At 39.4% G+C, this 21,303-nt stretch overlaps 1 protein-coding gene across 1 annotated transcript; it reads right to left on the reverse strand.

Annotated features, from left to right (window-relative positions):
* Positions 1 to 4,592: 4,592 nt before the first annotated feature.
* On the reverse strand, positions 4,593 to 14,147 carry LOC132761884 (synaptotagmin-2-like). The gene is made up of 4 exons (XM_060754930.2): positions 13,769 to 14,147; positions 11,722 to 11,841; positions 7,153 to 7,264; positions 4,593 to 5,481 (listed from the first exon to the last, which is right to left on the reverse strand). Exons 1-4 carry the CDS (start codon positions 14,087 to 14,089, stop codon positions 5,180 to 5,182), a joined length of 855 nt encoding a protein of 284 aa, XP_060610913.2. The 5' UTR covers positions 14,090 to 14,147; the 3' UTR covers positions 4,593 to 5,179.
* Between the last annotated feature and the right edge of the window lie 7,156 nt (positions 14,148 to 21,303).

Consider the following 21,303-nt stretch of genomic DNA (forward strand, 5'->3'; position numbering starts at 1 on the left):
CCCCAGCTCCTTCAGAGTCAAGCCAGTCACTTCAAGGAGATATATATATATATATATAGTCTGCTGCAAAGACAATGGTGTGATTTTCTTCCTTGGTCGGAGGAGGAAAGCTTCCATGACTGTGACAACACACTAATTTTCATTGTGACATTCTTCACAACAACTCTATTGTGGTAAATTAGACTATGGCAGCACAAGGCACACTTTCAAATTCTTGAAACATGCTGAGTTGTATTCTGTCTGTGCCAAATCCACTCTGAAATTAGAACATGCTCAATGACAATATGTTGGATTGATGCAGTTCAGAATAATAAGCATAAGTTTATGGTAGCCAAGTGCTTCTTAGATATCTTAGATTTAGGGACCTCTGGGCTTTTATAACTAAGGCATTGAGCACTGATGATCATGGTTGCAAGAACCATGGGTTTAACTGGTCTGAGTACAGAGCTGAGAGTGTTCAATGAAACACTCATGTATTTTGTTCCATAGAGCTCTGGGAATGCATTCTCATTACCTATAGAACTAATGATGGCCAAGCCCTGTCAGAGTTCCAGGGCCAGAAGCCGAGGTTGTCTCAATGTCAAGATCTGCATCCAGTTAATGTCATATCCTGTAGCCAGGTCAGTTCAATTTGGTTTATGCCAACTGAACTATGAAACCTAGCTTTGTTGCTGAAGAAAGAATTGGAGGTGTAGAACACAGGTGCTAGCAATATGTATGTTCATCCGTTGTCACCTTCCCTGGGTTAACAGCTAACAAATTACATATCTATGCACATGACCAAATTATTGGAAAAGACAAAGATTTCTAAGAGTTTGTTCCCTGCTATTGAGATTATTTTCTGGAAAACCATGTCTCAGAAATTTAAGCCTTTGTTTACCTTCTAATGGCCAATGTCAAAACAAAGCACACTATATGCAGATAAGGGAAAAAAACCCATATGCTATGGCAAACACTGTTCATGACTTAAGAAAACACCTCTTCCGGCTTGAATAAATAAATAAATAAATAAGTTTCTTTCTTTTTTCATGTCAGGAGCGACTTGAGTAACTGCAAGTCGCTTTTGGTGTGAGAATTGGCTGTTTGCAAGGACATTGTCCAGGGGATGCCTGGATGTTTGATGTTTTATCATCCTGAGGGGAGGCTTCTCTCATGTTCCTGCAAGGGAAGCTAGAGCTGAGACAGGAGCTCAGCCCACTCCCCAGGTTCGAAACACCAACCTATCAGTCAGCAGTCCTGCTGGCACAATGGTTTAACCCATTACACCACTGGAGACTCCTTAACATAAATATATGTGTTGTATAGTTTTCTCCGACCAGCAGTAATTGAGAATCAATATAAAGCTCCTCCTGATGTAGCCCCTATTTTATATTCATCAAGGAAGTTTTTTCTTGTTATCACCTGCCTCCAAATATTTTGAAAATAATCCAAAATACAGTAATTGAAGTCATGAGACTAACAACTTTTCTGGTTCACTACTCTGTTATGCACTTATAGTCACCAAAGCTAATCAATTTGTCTCTTTCCATCATGGAGACGAAAACCGCCAGAAAGGGGACACAAGCTATTTTGTCTGTCTGAATGCCTGCAGGAATAAATAAGGCAAATGGTTTCTACAGTGTGCTGTTGCAATTCTGTTAAAATGGCTGCAAGGGAGAAGGACATGTGTAAAAACATGGTTTGGATACATGATAGTGTAGAAGTGCTGGGTTCATGTTGGCTTGCAGTGTAGTGAAAAGCAGTGTAGAACGTGCAACGAAGCATCCTTCCTACACTGTGTTCCAGCTCCAGAACAGCACGTGTCACCAGGGTGAGATATAAACATAGGTTTCAAGCCATCATATTCACGTCCGAATCCAGAAGGGAAGCCAAGAGTTGAGCAGGCTGTACAAAGTTTACATTCCCGCAGAAACCGAAGAGATTGTGTCCTATGTCACAATGTTGACCAAGTCAAGATAGACTATAAATGCCTTGCCAGGCATCACAGAATGATTTAAGTAAACATATGTTGGGCCAATGCAGTCTGTATTTGAGACTGTTACTCTGAAATTCTGAAAGCAGAGAGAAGTCATACCAAGGTCAGTGAGAAATTTAGTTTGAAGTTCACCAGGAGGAATGTTTCAAAATCTCTTGAAAGCAGTTCCCAGAGGAAACAAGACTTGGCAGAATGATTGATGGATAGGAAACAAGTATGTTTGGGATTGACATTCTTCAAACTGCAACTTTGTTTCCCTATTATATACGTCACACCATGGTCTTCCTATCACTTTCTGTGTAAATACGTAATGTGATAAAGGAATGAAGCCCATTGAGGATGTAGAACCGGACACCAAGTTCTGAAAAATAATTATTAGGAACAACATGAGATTAACAAACAGGATGGGCTGACCTCTGCTGTACTGCATTACGAAAAACAACCTGTTTGTAGCTCATTGTCTCAGCCGACTTTGATAACACACACCCTGTGGGGAATTTTTTCACAGGAAAAAGTAACAGAGAGGAACAGTCACCATGGGACTGAATTTCACCACATGATTGCACAGAGGGACACTTCATAGGCCCCACCAATGTACCATATTGGATAACCTGTGACCTTTCAACTATGTTATTGAATTGGCCTAATTAACCATGATGAATTGTGAGGAGTGATGGGACTAATACAGTCTACCATCCACAATTCTGGATTTCAGTTTTGCAGAATCAATGAATATGCACTTTGTAGGAATCTCTGCATCCTCCAGTGCAACTCTGTCAGAAATATTAAAAATCAACTGGGTTTTTTTGATCACAAAAGTGTGAATCAAACACTGAAAGGGTTAAATCGATGCAGTGACTCAGAGAAGGTGCAGTTCAATAAAAGCAGGCGCGCCTGTTGCTTAATAACACCTCGGTCTGAGAGAAGCCTCTCTGTGTGAGAGATTGCCTCAGTGGGAGAATAGGCCTCATTGTTACTAGGCCTGATTGTGAGAGGTAGCCCTTAATCTATGAGAAGGTTGAGTGTGAGAAGGCCGAGTGTGAGAAGCTTTGGTGAAAGAAGTTCCAAGTTAAAGGCCTCATATGTAAAGCTGTGTGCAAAGCTACTATGTGAAACTCCTATGTCATGTCAATGTGAGAGGAGGTTCTGTGAGAGTGAAGCTGTTTATCTGCGTAAGAAAGATGCCCAGTGTAGAAGCAAAGAATAAAGTGTAAAGTGTTTATTTGTGATATAGAAACCCTGTTCTTGTAAATAGCGCGACCATATTATTTTACTACGAAGAAAAGCCTCCACGGAAGAGATAACATTGGTCTGTGTGTTTTTGTTCTTTTTATCACTTTGGGCTACTGGTGCTGGGACATACTGCTACTAATAAGTTACTCTGCTGTACATTTATGAGGAGGGCCTTTTGTTAATAAGACCACTCACTCAACAAACTCTATGTTCAACTTTTGGTGGACATTAACTACAGAGTTACCCTGGTAGACCTAAAGATTTCTCGAGAGATGTTCTCTCAGGTAACAAAAAAACAGTCTGTAGGCAGCAATGTGCAGTGTATTCCACAAAAGAGAAAATCAGCTTGTTTAGCAAGCTTTGCAAATGCTGGTTTATTATCAGCAAATGTTTGATTTTACACCTCTTTTTATATATCTATATACCTGGCATCATGTAAAAAATTATTGGTCAGAAAAGGGTTGCAAGTGGAAAAAGATTAAGAAGCCGTGTTCTAGACCACAGTATTTGTACTAGCTTCTCCACCATCATCATCGCCACCACAGGCCCCAATCCCGACCCGGGGCCCTTCATTCCACGTAAGCTGGGTCCTCCTGATATAAATAGAAACTGGAGACCCATGGATTACATCTCAGCTTCAGAGGAACATTATGGAAACCCTCCTCTGAACAAATTTGCTAAGAAAAGCTCATGATAGGGTCACTTTGAGATTGCATAATCTGGAAAAGATTTTCAGGAACAGCAACCACAAATATTCAAGAGTTATCCAATTCTTTGACCTTGTTGAACCTTTTCATAGCACACTAAAATCCGATCCTTGGATTGAGGGCAGGATATTTTCATTAAAGTAACCTAATACATGTACTATAAGAAACAGAGAAATATTTTCAGAGTAATTCTATTTATGTTTACATACAAAATACACATGTTTTTATGTACTTTACATTTCCACTTGCCCTCGGTGAAAAGTGAAGATGTATTAGCAAAGGACATTTCAAAATAGTCTGTTGAGAGTTTCAGGCTCTTTTATACCAGCTTTGAAAAGTGTCCAGAAATCACAACTTCAGCAGCCACAGTTTCTTACAGATAAAATCACAAGGCATTTTTGATGCCGGAAAGACTAATTGATACTGACATAAGGAGTGAAATCCCCTCTTGGAAGATATTATGTATGCCGGTGTAGTTATGAAACTAGCCCCTCTTCTCCAGTTCTCAGTATAAGGAGGAAGAATCTGGGTGTAAGAGTGCTGTCTAGAAAAGTATGTGTATACACATTTTCCTTGTTTGTCAGGCTGGTTTTTTTTAATTTCAATAATGTAAGGTAAGGTTTCCCCTGACATTAAGTCTGGTCATGTCCAACTCTAGGGGTTGCATCTGTGGCAAGCATCCTCAGAGGTGGTGTCTGTTGGAAACTAGGCAAGTGAAATTCGTATATCTGTGGAATGTCCAGGATGGGAGAAAGATATTTCACATTCCACAGATATATGAATTTCACTTGCCTAGTTTCCAACAGACATCACCTCTGAGGATGCTTGCCACAGATGCAGGCGAAACATCAGGAGAGTATGCTTCTAGAACATGGCCATACAGTCCAAAAAACCTGCAACAACCCTGCATCAAAACTATTTCACAGTGATCTGACCTCAAATTTGAGTGCTGTTTGCTGTTATTTTTTTTAAAATAGGATCTTGGCTACATAAAATGGCTATTTAAAAAAAAAAACACTCCCAGTTTCAACCACAAAAATCACAGTGCAAAACATAATGCAAAGCAATATGGTAACAAACACCTGTGGGAATGAATCCCTCATTAAATGAGTGCTTCAAGGATAACAGCTCTGCCTGACCAAGCAATTCCAGACATTATTCATTATTCACTCATTTTGAATGCTGCAGGAGCAGCATCTGGTATGAAGGAGGGATACCCATTTCACCTCCTTCCCACTTCAAAATCCCCCTTGACTTTTTTTTTTCAAATAACCAAGGGATGCCACTTGGCTACAGGCTGCTGGATGGACTGCATCATGCGTTCCCAGTGATCACTGGGGTTGTCCGATGCCCCCTTCCCCAAGGCCGCCTGTCCAACGAGCTGCCTGCTCTTGGGATGCATCTCATAAACTGAAATGAGGACAGCACAGTCCCAGACTACGGGCTCAGGCAGGTGGAAGAAAAATGTTTCATTGAAAACAGTCACTGATGCAAGAGTCTTGGGCTTGGATTTCTGGTGCTTCTGCTTGTGAAGGTTGCAGAAGACATCAATCCTGGCATATATACCTGGAACAGAAAGAACATCAGAAAAGATGAAGAGATCACAAGTTCTTGAAATGTCTGAATTGCTTATCACAACATCCTAGCTATGCCTTGGGATTAGGTGAAGGTTTTATATATAAATATTGATTGAACAATGGAAAGAAATAGTGTGAGGATTGCCCATATCAAAATAAAACACACCCTCCCTGCAGCTGTGTCAGAATTGAAGCAGTTTGCTGCCACTGGTTCTCTCTTATGACAAACAGGAATTCATACCATAGTGAGGTGCCTTGTTCTGAACCATATAACACTAGAGCAATGGTTTTCAACATGTGAAGATGTTTTGGCCTTCAGCTTCCAGAAATCATAACAGCTGGTAAACTGGCTGTGATTTCTGGGAGTTGTAGGCCAAAACACCTGGGGACCCACAGATTGAGATCCATTGCACTAGAGCTTTCTGACACTAAAGTGTGTGTAATATTTAGTAAGCTAAGCATTATCCCTATTTTACATCTCCTCTGTAAGAGATATTACAATAGGGATACACTCTCTGCAAGTAGAATGTGTGAACAGGGATACTAAGGGAAAATAAATCACAGGCTTCAGAGCATGTTCATCCCAAACCGAATTGCAAAAAAGCAGTCAGATAACAGGTGGCAATGAGAAATATTCTGAGAATCTCAAGTAAAAATGGGACACAAAAGCAAGCTTCAGAGTTCCAAAAAACAAGAAAAAGCAAGTTTCCAGTCTTCTTAGAAATGTGGAAAAGTCACAAATGTCTTGAAGAGGCTTTGTATCTGTTGAAGTCTCTGTTAAGAGACTAAACCTAGATTTTCAGTTAGACAGTAAGGACTGAAGTAATTTAATGTATTAGTATTATTGGTTCAAGAGATCAGAGTGCTTTACAAACTGAACTGGATTATCAAGATATGTCTCTAATGTATGAGGATGCAGGACAAGACAATCATCTTGCCAGGTATTTTCATTTTGGTGAAGTTCTAGCTCAAAGATGCACAAAATTGCCACAAGATGGTCAGAAAGTGTATTCTGTCGATTCAGACCATTGGTCTGCTCAGCTCAGGACACAGGATGGACACTGTTCTTCTCCAAGTTTTTGGATAGGCGCCTAGTCCTACATGGAAATGCCAGGGATCAGAACTGGGATGTTTTGCATGTAAAGCACGTATTCCTCCTCATATACAGAGACCATACATCTGGATATATATATATATATATATATATATATATATATATATATATATATCTCCTTTTCAATCACACTTCCAGCATACATGTTTGAAAGAAGTACAGAAGAGTCTTGCTTATCCAACCTTCGCTCATCCAACATTCTGTATTATCCAACACAGTCTGCCTCCTGCCTGGATCCAGAGCTATTTCAATATATTGAGATATTTTGATGCTAAATTTGTAAATACAGTACCGTAATTATGACATAATGTTACTGTGTATTGAACTACTTTTTCTGTTGATTTGTTGTAAAACATGATCTTTTGGTGCTTAATTTGTAAAATCATAACATAATTTGACGTTTAATAGACTTTTCCTTAATCTCTCCTTATTATCCAACATTTTCACTTATCCAACGTTTTGCCAGCCCGTTTATGTTGGATAAGCAAGACTCTACTGTAGTATAAACAAATAAAAACCAAAGAACAAGAGTATCAACATACTTACGCTTCTCTGCATTGTTACATAGGAAAGTAGTTTTAACTTTCAGTAAACCAATTTCTATTCTTTGGGAGATAGGAAGGCACTTGAGTGAAACAAGCACTTCCCCAACAGTGTCCTGTGAACAGAAGAGCAGGCATTGGGATGTGAATGCCTTTACTGATGAAATGGCTGTGATGGAGAATATATAACAGGTCCCTTGTCTTAAAGTAACAACTTGGTTTTTAACTCAGCCAAGGAAACCTGACCAGGAGTATGGAGGCAGAACTACTTTTGGAGCCTACACCTCAAGGAACTGGCCTCTTTGTTGATGGGGCGTGTTGATCCAACAGTGAAGGCAATGACACTGGAGGAAGAAATGTTGAAGACAAAAGTGCCAGGAACCAAGTTGGCAAATGCTTCTTTAAGATTGTTCATTCCTCTAAGAAATGATAAAACCTGGGATAAATGTAATGATCTGGACTATGGTATTTTTTTAAAAAAATGTGTGCATTATAGAAATTAATTAATTAATTTCAAGCATTTATATCCTGTCCATCTCACCCCCAAGGGGCGGGGGGACTCAGGGAGGCTTACAACAGGCAACCATTAGATGCCAGACATTGAATTAACAAACATAATTAAAATAACCATTAAAACAACAATAAACATTCAAAGATTTAAAATTCTAAAATATCACCAGTTTAAAATCATGATCCAAGATCAGTCCATTGCCGGTCGCATCAATCAATCACATTCAAATCTATTGCCCAAAGGCTTGACACCAGAGCCAGGTCTTGATTTTTTTTTTCAGAATACCAGAAGGGAGGGGCAGATCTGATATCATTTGGGAGGGAGTTCCACAGCCAAGGAGCCACCACTGAGAAGGCCCTGTTTCTCGTCCCCACCAGTCGCATTTGCGAGGGTGGTGGGACCGAGAGCAGGGCCTCTCCTGATAATCTTAAGAGTCCTTGAAGGTTTGTAGAGGGAGATACCTTCAGACAGGTAAACTGGGCCAGAACCATTTTGGGCTTTATAGGCCAGTGCCAGCACTTTAAGGAAAACTATTATTATGGATGGGCATACAGTGTACATAATAAGTTATCTGCAGGTGATTTGCAATTGACTAAATGTTTAAATGTGATTTTTTTTAATTCAGTGTGTATGACAGAAATACAAATTAAAAATAGAAATGACTTAGAAACATGAGTTAGAGGGCAATGAAGAGCAGAGGAACAGATGAGGCTATGGAGGGACAGAGGTGATGTTTTGGGACAATTAGGGCAGTTCGTTGGGTCCAGCTAGGATTATGAAGAGACAGGGTGCTGGATGTATCACAGCAAATTAGGATTCAGACTGAATTATATAAATAACAATATCAACCAAGCCTTGAAATTCAGCCACCATAAGCTTCTGTGCACACAGTAAACTTTGATTCTGTTGCGCTTTAATGAATCATTATATTAATACACACACATGACTATTGTGCACAGGAGAGAAGTTCAGCAGATGTTGGCTGCCATGGAACAAGCTAACAAGCAATATCCGCTAAAATTCTCTCTTTCACACAACCATAAAGGTAAAGGGCCTCCTCCCGTTTTTACTTAGGCAAACTTAGCATCGGAGTTTTGCATGTTGCAATGTATTCACAGCCAGGTTCAAAAGCAGTTCATATATGCTATGTGTGAAATGCACCCCTGTTCTTTGGTTGTGCACTGCAAAAAGGGGGTGGGCAGCAGGGTTTAGTTCTCCTTGTGCCCCTTTTCCTTTCTGGTAATAACCGAACAATGAATATATGCACACTCATTTAGCTCATGTAGCTTCATTCACATGAAAGGACCAATGGCTGACCGACTAGAAAGAACATTATTCTAAGTAATAACATGTGTGAATCCAGTATGCTGCTGTAATTTAAAACTTAACAGAGCAGGGCAGCTCTGTTAAGTTTTAAATTACAGAATAATATTGAATTGTCAGGTTCCAGGCATAGGCAAAAGGAACTCTCATCCAAGTAATATGTAGAGAATGGAGAAGAAGAAAAATATGCTATCAAAAGGCAGTTATTTGTAACACAGTGCATGATGCAATGCCAGGAAGAAGGTTATTTACATGTTGGGTAGTGCGGCAACTATCGTTTGGAAAAATCATTGACTACGTAACCCGTTATCAAGCCATGAAAAATAACACATTAATGTTACACCCACAAATTGAAATTATCTACATTGTTAAGATACAAATTATGATTATGGAGCATGTTGTTTTCCTTTTTTTTTTCTTTTTTTTTTTTTTTAGAGGCTAAATTTTGGGGAGAAAGATAAAATTCCCTGAAAATATCCAAGAAAACACTTTTGGCTGAATCAAGGTTTTGGGTAGGGATATAAATCTTCTTTTACTTAATTCAAAAGCATAACCATGTTAGTCTGAAATATCAGTATGCAAAGGACTCTTTTGTAGTACGTTAGAGACTAACCTTTTTTTTTTTTTTGGTCAGGAGTGACTTGGGAAATTGCAAGTCACTTCTGGTGTGAGAGAATTGGCTATCTGCAAGGACATTGCCCAGGATGTTTTACCATCCTTGTGGGAGGCTTCTTTCATGTCCCCGAATGGGGAGTTGGAGCTGACAGAGGGAGCTCAATCTGCTCTCTCCGGATTCAAACCGCTGACCTATCAGTCAGCAGTCCTGCTGGCACAAGGGTTTAACCCACTGCACTACCTGAGGCTCCAGAGACTAACTGAAAGAATTAAATTGGTAGCATAAGACTTCCTAGACTCCATGTGTTTGAGGGAGTAGACTCAGTCTATGAAACCATATGCTACCAACTTCAAACTTACACTATTTTCTTCCCTCCTGGTGAGATCACAAAAGGATTTTTTTTAAAAAAAATCAATCTTTGAGTCATTTTAGGACTTTTCTACAAGAAAATGCACATATTTTTAAAAGTCCTGAAATATATATATATTTAATGGGAAAGCCTTGCATTTGTGTAACAAGCCTTTTCAGTGGGGAAAACATTTCTGCCCAAAAATCAGATGTTAAAGAAATGTCTTTCTTCCACCCATCGTGATGTCCAGATGCATTATCTCTTAAGAATGAGAAAATATGCAAGTATTCCTCACACCCCTAATGCTGGGTATATTTGAGCACAAGGAGCACTAGAAACTAGGAAGAGCAGCTCCTATGAGGGAAAGGGTTGGCAGAAATATTAAAAATTAGCTAGGTATTTTTAATTACAAAAATGTGAGTCAAGCACTGAAGAGGTTAAATAGACGCAATGACTTAGCAAAAGCTGCAGTTCTATATAAGCAGGTGTGCCTACAGCTTAGTAAACCTCAGTGGGAGGTAGGCCTTAGTCTGTGTGAGAAGGCCTCAGTGTGAGGTAAGCCTCAGTATGAGAAGGTCTTGTGTGTGCAGCTCCAGTGTGAAGGTTAAACTTTATTTGTGTCATTGAAACCTTGTTCTTGTAAATAGTGCAACCATATTATTTTGTTATAAAGAAAAGCCTCCTGTGGAAGATATAACATTGATCTGTGTATTTTTGTTCTTTGGGCTACTGGTGCTGGGTCACATTGCTGCTGATAAGTTACTCTGCTGTGGATTTATGAAGAGGGTCTTCCGTTAATAAGCCCACTCGCTCAACAAGAGGTTGGTCCACCCCCTGCATGCAGTGAATATCGCAGAGCTGCTTCGCTGTTTGTCATTAGATGTTTTGCTATCAGGTCAGTAAGTGCTATTGTTGCACCACATAATGCTTGAAATAAAGCTTTCCTCGGCTTAGCTGCAAAGATTATGTGACATAAGTGCTATTGGGCAAAATCACTAATAGGGTAAGAGGTTTTGAATTACACTTGAAGCTTGGACCTAAAGGCAGAATTTATGTTGAAACTTCAGAACCTCAAAAATATACTGCAGGACCTCTCCTGTTCTCGTTTTTCTATAATGCAGGGAACTCAAGTGTCCATTGCCACCTGCTGGAACAGAAAATACTGCAACACTCTGAGAAGTTGCATATTCACTGGTAACGCAAAGACTTCACTTACTAACTGCATCCTAGAATAAGCTAGAAAGCTTAAAGACAAAGAAGCTTTGGACTTAAAGATATCTTTCTTTTTTTACCAATTCATTTTATTTCATTGAAAAACCATCCGCTACAATTACATACAAATGCAAACTAAATTAACTTACACAAACAAAATAAAATATCCACCTGATATTAACCATTAAAACTAAACTACCTACTTCCACCACCACCACCACCACCTTCCTACTCTGCGGCTTAAAGAAGTAAATCTAAAACATTTTTAACTTCTCTTGTAATATCTTGCCAAATCCCATTGTGTGTTTATTTTAATAAATGCTGTTGTTCACCTATTTCTCAGATCTATAGAATTGAAGATAGAAAGAATGTCTCCAATATCAATATAGGTTCAAACCAAAATTTAAACCAAAAAGGGGGATTTATCCTAGATGCAGAAAGTGGGACCAATGCTGCCCAAGGCTTATAAATGTATACTTCTGGTTCATTGTCAGCACTAAATACAACCATTATTTTGGGGTTTAGAGATCATTTCCAAAGCTACTGAGAAATGGGTCATTACCTTGGTTGCTTTCTGTAGCTCCCTGCAGAACTCCATGTTTTCAAAGGCCTTGAGGGTGTTCAAAGCTACCCTGACTTCTCCTAGTGGTATGTGGCGAGAATATTTGTCAAAGTATTTCACCTATGGAATCATAATGATCATAAAATTAAAAATAAAAATGAGAGAAATAAACAGTTTTTATTTAAATTCCTTTAATACTTCTAACACAATTATTTGAACAGTGTCTAGAGGCCACATATTGACTGTGGCTTGGGCATGTTTGAACCAGGGTCAGGAACAGGAATGAATGAAAGACTCCAACAGTTTTAATATTTCAACTTTTAGACAAGATATTTAAAGTTTAAGTACCCTGTTCTTAAGTTACAAAAGGAGCAAAAGAGGCGAGTGAACTACAATTCCCCTGATTTCACAGCACTGAGGCACAACAGTCAGGGAGGTGTCAAATAGGTGTCAAATAATTTTTCTTTTCTAATGCCTGGCCGCAGGCTAAGAGGACGTATAAGAGTCCGAAGGGGCCCAACGAGAGGAAGAGGATAGGGCCAACCTCTTGGAAGGAACTAGTGCACAATTTGCAGACAAAAAGGACATTGGAAGAATTAATGCCCCCAGAGAAACCAGGCGACCCGAGGAACCATGCCAAACCCAACCTACTCTTATCTGCCTCAACTCAGGAGACCAAGGATTTGTAGGCCTGGCAGTAGTCCCGCAGTGGATCGGAGGAGGAGAACAACCATGAAGATGACTTGGGTCCTCAAGCTGGGGTCCAGGGACCCCATGTTCAGTGTAGGAGTAGGATCCCAACCAGTGGATTTCTGAGAGACACCAGAGATGAAAAGTCTGTCCTAACTACCCAACTGGCCCTAGTCGCAGAATGCACCATTACAGTTATGGGAGCCACTGGGGATAAATGCCTCCAGCCATTTTTGTAAGACCGAACTTGCAAACTCAGGGCTCGAGAAGTGACCCATAGTTTCCTATACATGCCAAATTGTCTTGGGGAGTAATTTAAGACTTGGGGCATCTGAGACTGAAGGAGTTATCCTACTCAAGTGCACAGCTGAAAATAAAAACCTGCTTTTTTCCACTCCAGAAGACTCGGAGTTATCTTTGAACTACTCAAACTGTACGTAATAACCCTTAAGTACTGTGTGATTTGCAATGCATTCAGGTATAATACACCTGTTTCCATTTCTGTCACAGAATGTATACTCTAATTTTGTACACAATTATATGATTTAGTTCTGATGTCCTGAATTAAGCACCATTCAGTTTCACAAGATGGCCATGGGTTCTAGTATGAAAGATGGAGGAAAACTGAGTTTGATCCATTTTCTCTATACTGTGCCAAATTCTGCACACTTCTATCCTACTTTCAGTCACTGAAATTGCAACCTTTTATCACAAAGATGTTGCTTTGGCTTCTTGATCATCAGGTGGCTTGCCTTTTTCTGCAACTTTTCCTTTCCTAAGACACTAAACAAGGAGTGGGGACGCTATAATCCTCTGTATCCTGGTACCGGAAACAGTACACTATGTGATAATAGGGATAGGACATTCTCCATTGTGGTGTTGAGCTGTGGACTAACTTCCCTTGATATCTGCCTGATGCCCAAAGTGACCTCATTTTGGCACCTAAGCTTTCCAAAGCTTTCATTGATTCAGTGTGCATCAGTCCATCTTGGCCTTATTGGTCTATTTAGTTATATTGAAATGTTAATAAGTGTTTTTAAGTGGCATTAGTTTAAGGTACCCCATTGTGAGATCTTGGAAGGCAGGGCAGAAGACACATTTCCCACAGTAATCTTTCAGGTTTTGCGTGTGTGTGTCAGGAGTGACTTGAGAAACTGCAAGTCCCTTCTAGTGTGAGAGAATTGGCTGTCTGCAAGGATGTTGTCCAGGGGACACCCGGATGCTCTGATGTTTTACCATCCTCATGGGAGGCTTCTCTCATGTCCCTGCATGGGGAGCTGGAGCTGACAGAGGGAGCTCATCCACACATCTTTAGGTTAATTTTATGAAAGTGGGGGGCAAGGGAATATTTCCTCACCTCTAACTTGACACTGCTCTTTGTCAATTCCGTCTCCTTCAAAGTGCAAGCAAACTGGTCTCCAAAGGTGGGACTGCTGTCGGACTTCACCACCTGAGTCTGCCATTCATGGACAATGTGCTGAAGATCAGAGGAAGAGGAGGTGGCTTGGCTTAGCAGCCGGACCTGAACAAAGGTATTGCTGTATTCAAGTCTAGGGAGGCCCAGAGCCCCTGTGACAGTCAAGAGTAATTCAAGCTGTTTCTTGTTGTAGAGAAGTGAGAACCTCAGTTTGCCTTGGGATCGATCAGGAGCACCAGGATCATTAGCCAGGATGCCCATGGCAAGACTCTTGATGTCAGAGGAAGGTGAAAAGCAGACTCCAAGTTTCTTGAGCTCCTTTTGGATATTTTGGATCTGGAGAAAATGCAAAGCAGAGATAGTCTTTCATTTAGGCTGCCACCCAGTGGACATCTGACTGTACGCGAGCTCTGTGAAACATAACGAGACTTATTTTTGAGTATAGGAATTTATAGGGCATAGGAATCTGCATTATAAACAGTTATTTAAAAGAGAAAAGAAAATCTGTTGTATAAAATAGATTTGCGGGAGGAGGTCTAATGCTTCCAGCCAGGCCCGTAGCCAGGATTTCATTTCGGGGGGGGGGCTGCATTTTTTTCGGGGGGGTTTCGTGGGGGGCTGAGTTTCGGGGGGGGGCTGAGTCTGAGTGAAAGAGGGTCTAGCCTAGCAAACCTTTTGTATCATTACCCCAATACCCCCATGCATATGGGATATATTGAGTATGGTGATCAGATCATGATATGAATAAACATAACAGTTTAAATAATGCACCAATAAGGCCTTTTCGCGAACCACCATGAAAATTTCGGGGGGGGGGGGGGCTGAAGCCCCCTGAGCCCCCCCCCCCCCCCCGGCTACATGCCTGCTTCCAGCCTTAACCAAAATGTATTGTATACAACTAGTTTCCGTTAGACATTGAGGTAATTTTCTTTTGAGCTCAGTTGCAGAAAGGAAGCATAATGGATGCTCTTCAACAAGGACTCAAACAAGGCATAGGATCTTTATGCACCTGGCAATAATGCATCCTGGGATTGATCTACTTGCCTTGATCTCATGAGAGGACTGTGCTCCAAAGCCAACAAGAGATGTTTGTGATCTCTTCCCCTGGAAGGCATTCTCTTGGTCTATCTCTTTCGGAGCGTAGTTGATAAAGGTTCTTACTGCAAGAACAAAGGTAGTTGAGGGCTTATTTTCAGAGCAGCCAATTCAGTGTAATGGCTTGAATATTGGATTAGGATGCTAGGAGTCCAGAGTTTGAGTCGTGAAGTTGACATGAAGGCATATAACAACAATATCATAAAAGCATAGAGTCAGGCCCAAAACACCAACCTACATGAATTTGAGGGACTAATACACACTTTTTCTTCACAAAACAATGAGGTTTTGTGACAGAGTATGTTTCTATAACAATTTGCATGAAGACAAGCCCGTAGCCAAGGAGGAGGTGTGTTACAGGTTCAACACTCCACCCACCCTAAAAAATATCAAGTTAAAAAACCCTGGTTTACTCATGAATTTTAACTGGTTAACAAAATCCCCATTTAAGTCTATGAGAAGTAAAAATTAGAATTCCTCCTGAACTGCAAGCATTATAATAACCAAATTTTGATAATTTATTTACACTATCTTTACCTACCTTTCCACCTATTTACATTGCAATAGCTGCAATAGCTGACATAGTAGAAGTTACCAAGTTTTGACACCACAGACGTTTAATCATTATTTTTTTTCACATGAAGATGACATAATCTACCGAAACAGATATCAGAATCCAGCTCCCCAGGTTAAACTCCATAAGAAAAATGTAAGTTTAATATAATTTACGATGTTTTGAGGTATATAACAACTATGATAAAAGGTTATATTTTATTTTTTCATAAACGATCAAGTATTTTTTCATAACTAGGTACAAGATTAAAGGTATTTTAATGTAGTTTCTAAAATGTAATAGGATTTAAATTATTTTGTGTTATGGACCTACTCTTCATGATTTGCTTAAAAAATAAAAATGGTTTCACACACACACACGCACACACAGAAAGAGAGAGTTTTTTCTGGCTATGGGACTGCATGAAGGCATTATATGATGAAATAAATAGTGCCCTCTTGTCTAATGACAGAGTTTGTACAGCTCTCTGGCACATTTTTGTAGCAATGTGCATAGATCCAGAGCAATCTTCACACTTTTACATGTTCATTTAGATTATCATAAGATATCTTTTTCAGAACAAAGGAAACAATGCCTCCTCCTGTCGAAAGGAGTGTGCTGTCTCTCTATTGAAATTAATTAGAAGTTCTAACAGGACATAGTTGCGTCATGCGCATTAGGAAGGTGAAAAAGAAATGTGACATATGGTATTATCTGGGATGACACCCGTGACTCATGTCAACTGGCATTTCACATAGCTCTTAGTGTCATGTGAATGGACTACTTGGCTAGGAAACACATATCCTTAATAATAAGATTGTGCATTTGAAATATAAAAATATTACATATTATTTCAATAAAAGTGTTTCTTTCAGGAAACACAACTGCACCCTTGGCAAGAGTAATGCCTGGTCTCTTGGTCTCAGAGTTCAGAAAGTCACTTTTTCCTTGAACTGTAACATCCAGTATCTCCCAGGTAGGATGGTCCTTGGCCAAGGATTCTGGGAGTTGTAGTTTAAATAGTAATTTCTCAAGCTTTTCTTATCACTCTAGAAACTTTGGAATTATTGGCTAATAATTTTATGTTGTGGGTTTCCCAAAGAATGAGTAATTTGTGGTTTAGCTGAGAGGATGAAATGAAATTTAGAGATTAACTTGATTTACAGGAAACACAGCTTTCACTGACGTCTTCATTATATTGGCACCAGCAGCATCTTTCTAAAGTCTTCAGCAGTAATACCAATGCAAGTAATTTTTGCTGTGTTCTTGCAGGAAAAGATCCATAGCTCAGTAGGAAAATAAATGCTTTCCATGAAAAGGGTTCCTAGTTCTACTTCTAGCATTTTCTGGTGCTGGGAAAGCTTCTACCCTAAAACCCAAGTACAGTTGCAGACAGTGTTGAATTTTGGACCAATGGGTCTGATCATTCAATACAAGATCTCTTTCTATTGTCTTAGATTTTAATGAATGGTTCCTTATTTCTCATAGCATCTAGGCTGAGACACTGTATGATGTAACATCCATTGATTGCCCCACCTACATGAATAGCAGTCAATAATGGTATTTGTTTTGTTCATGAAGTTGATAGATAGGGCCACATTCATGTGTCTTTGAATGGCTCATTCAGCTTTTCAGCCACGTTTTAACATTTTTCTGAACATTTTAATTATATTTAATTATACCCTCTTACTGTCTAGTTGAGCAGGGACAGTGCCAATTGATCCTCTGTCATCTTATTTTTAGTTGCTCCATTTTCTTTCATCCTCCTCCGAATTTTAAAGGGACTCTTTTGTTCTCAGCCTATTTATTGCAAACTGAGTTCAAAGTGCAAAAGTAGTTTGCATTTAGTTAACTGAGTGGCAAAAGTAGTTTGCATTAACTGAGTGTTTCTTGATCACATACGTTCTAGTTTTCATCTGTGAAATGCTGGAGGGCATTATTAATTAATTTTCTTTAAAGGTTTAAAGCTGGCCTGTCCATTTCAGAGCTAACATTTTGTTGTAATAACAACTCACTTTGAGAATTGGTGAAAATGCCTTTGAAATTAGTTGGATCTAATTAGTTGGTGCTACCTGTGGGACGCGGAGATAGAGCCCAACCCATTCTGGATGCCTAACTTCGACCCCACCTTCAGCTTCCCTGAATGCAAGGAACGCGTAACGATAGCAACACAGGAGCAGATGAACGATGCTCAGCTTCCTCTGGAGCAGCGTGATTATTGTGTCCATTATCTTATTAAACTGATGAAGTGCAAACATGACAAATTCCCTAATATCTTTGGGTGTGCACATGAACGTCATGACTGGGACTACTGTGAGCATCAAGACCACATTATGCGCATGAAGGAATTTGTTAACCAGAAAGAAGCAAATTGAAGAGAAGCGAAGAGCAGAAGCAGCATCCACCTAAGTGGCTTCAGTGGGTCTCCAGGCCCCATTTGTGAAATCCTGTGCAGTTTGTTATGTTGATCATAATAAAGATATTGTCTTATGAAAAAAAATATTTGGATCTAGAACATAATTAGCACATGAAGGGACTCTGGGGACAGGAGCTTTGGACCTTCAATTCTTTTTAGGCTTTCTTAGCTGAGAAGGGTGGTTACCCTCCATGACCTTACCATTGGGGTTTTTTGTTGATCTATCATGGGGCCAAACTAGCAGAGAATGCATGGAAAGCCTGGCAAAACACCTTTTGAGAATGAAAGCAGAAGCACCAGTAAGAATAGCATATATGAATAAAAATAACTCAATAAATTGTTGGAGAGGGTGTCAAGAACCAGGAACATATATACACATGTGGTGGCAATGTAAATATGTAAATAACTTTTGGGAGAAGGTATTTAGAGAAATAGAAGATATAATGAATATTAAAATTGATAAAAGTCCTAGTATAGCTTTATTATCATTATATAATAAGAAGCAATTGAAAAAGGAGGATAAAGAAGCGATAACAAATTTATTAACAATAGCAAGATTGCTTATAGCAAGGAATTGGAAAAAAGAAATGAATATACAAATAGAGGAGTGGTATAAGGAAGCATGGAAATTAGCAATAAATGATAAGCTGACATGTATATTAAAGGTTTAAAAAAGTATATGGAAACAAAGCGACTTTGATGCTGTATGGGGAAAATTCGTGGTAAATGGTTTAAAAAATAAGGAAGGAAAGTTACCGTCACAAGAAGAAATGAGATTTTGGACAGATGATATGTAAAAATTGTGGCTTGAGACGGGTGGAGGGGAGTACTGTGGTGAAAATAAAAAGGGGGAAAATATTTAAGCAGAACAATAAATAACATGTTAAAGAGAGTGTGTTGTATAAAATGTAACAGTAATAACAAATGTATAACAAATGTAGCAATTGAGATTAATCAATAAAAATTATTATTAAAAAAAAGAGAATGAAAGCAGAAGCAATGAGAAGTGGGGTCACTCTGTCAGTTCCTTTATCAAACGAATGCAAGATCCAGCTTGAGAAGGTCGGAAACGTGCTACCTTTCCTGCTTCATTAGCAACTGGATGGAAGGCCAGATGAGGGAGAGGGTTTATGGAAGCAGGATGAATGAAAGACCAGTCAGGAAAACCAACACACCATTTTCTGAGGCTTACCTTTCTGGGATTTTTTGAATTTCCAGCATTTGCATAGCTGACAAGTCAAAATTACTAGTGCTACCAGCAACAGGAGGATGGAGAGGGTCAACATGCCATATTTCCAGAGATCAGGGAAGAGCAGAGGAAGGGTCTGAAAATACAAGATGCTGGGTCTTTCTTGTGTCATACCTGTTGGAAGTAGAATTGGAGAAAGTGCTCTGTGTTATTTTGTAGCCCACATGCATGTTACTTGCCTTCTAATATTTTACAATTTAAAACTAGAACTTGTGTAAACAAGTGATATCCGAGTGTGGTCTAGATGACAAATGTTATTAATCAGGAAGAACACAGACACTAGAAGAAGCTACAGTAGCTTACTTTTGCCTAAACCCATTGGGAAGGGCAAGATTCCACCTTTTCCTTTCCTCTTCTCCTGCCTGATTTAATTGAGCAGTCTAATTTTCTTGCAGCAACTGAAGAAAATAAGGCCAATGGAAGAAAAATAAGGGAACTTGGGATACTTTTGAAAACAGCTGAAAAGTAGGACAAAAGGATTAATCAGGGTATTCCTACCAAATGGAGGCCTTTGAAAAGTATGATTTTGGATGACTGCCATAGGAAGAAAAGGATTGTGCTACATCCAATGTGAACAAAATGTAGCATCCAATGATATTTTCATGGCCACGGACACCTCCAGAATCTTTAGACTTATATTTTCCTGGCCAAAAGAAGAAAGTGGATTATTTCTCTTATAAGAGTCCGGGTGCTATAACTGACCTTTTAAATTGGTTGTAAGGCCTTTAAAATATAATTTCTGACACTCTGAATTGGATTTTCAGACATTTTGGTTTTGTTGTTTTTGTTGTTTTATTTCTCATTATTACCCATGATTTTAGCCAAACGGCTGAGAAGTAATATTTTTAGTAATCCGTGCAACATCCAGAGAGTACCAGGATGCAGAGGTAGTCTCCAAACTTGCCGCAGTTGTCCATCCTGCGCTACATCATAGGTGATAAATCTTTAGCCCTCCTGCTGTTTTTTTTGGCCATGCTGGGTATTGTTAGGTCAAAAGTTACCTCTCCCTGGTCCAAACAAACATCAGTCAACTCAAGTAAGATCCTTGCCAACTTGAGTTGGACAAGCTTCAGAATACCATATTTTTCTTTTGTGTGCAGGACAGGAAAACAATAAAAGAAGAGGAGCATGTTTAAGTGGCTTATAACCTATACAACATGATTGATTAGGCAATCATGTTTTATCAGTGTGCACTCATTATCAGTACATATCCTTCAATGAGGTTTACTGCCTGTTTTGGGTGATTTCCCAGGCTCCAGGCTTGAAGAAGATCAAGTCACAGCAGGTTTGTCACTGTCCTTTTGCTGTGCCTTGGACAAGTGAGTTTTATTTCTCCTCAAAGTCCTTTTCAATGTTTCCCTTATAGTCAGGTACACAACATCTGTGCAGCAGGTGTGAAGATATATGTTTCTGCAAAACACATCTTAGTGACCTCCTTTTCTACAGTGATCAAGAATCTTGTAAGTTTTGGCCCTCGTTGCTTCCCTACCCGTTGAAGAGGCTGTCAAGGTAATTGAGGCTCTGGTATTGATTTCATCAAGGCCAATGTAATGATAAAATACGATTAACTCCCAATCCATTTGTTTTCTGTATATGGAATGGGATTGACAAAGCAGGAAGCCCCCTTTTTTTATGGAGATGCCCATGGAGTTTCTGGCCTCGGTGGAGTTTCTTTCTTGGTCTGATATGAATTTAGTGGTTTGTAAAGACACATTTGTTTCCAGGTTCTTGGATTCTCTCCTCAGGTATTTTTGGTAAAGCATTGCCACCCTTTCAAAGGAGCCAGTATTTGTTTTTCATTGTTCACAAGAAAGAATAGCTGAAAATGCCTACAGTTGTTTTGATAATAACAGAATTATGAAATGGGAGTGTGTACTCTATAAAACTCTTAACAAAGAAGGTGCAAAATTTGCATAGGAAAATTATCTGAGTATAATGATCTCAGAGGGAAGTTGGGATAACTTCCCCATAGAAATATAATTACATCACACAAGGCATACGCTTTAAAATGGTTCCATGAGTGCTATGTCTAACTGATAAAACACATCACCTAAATAAAGAAATCTCTGCAATTTAGGGGGATGTAGAGAGTTTAAGACATTGGTCACACGTAGCTATATAGCTAAATTTTGGGCAGAAATTGTAGTTAATGGGTCAATCAT

The sequence above is a fragment of the Anolis sagrei genome, chromosome 1 (assembly GCF_037176765.1).
Source record: "Anolis sagrei isolate rAnoSag1 chromosome 1, rAnoSag1.mat, whole genome shotgun sequence".
Lineage (NCBI taxonomy): Eukaryota > Metazoa > Chordata > Lepidosauria > Squamata > Dactyloidae > Anolis > Anolis sagrei.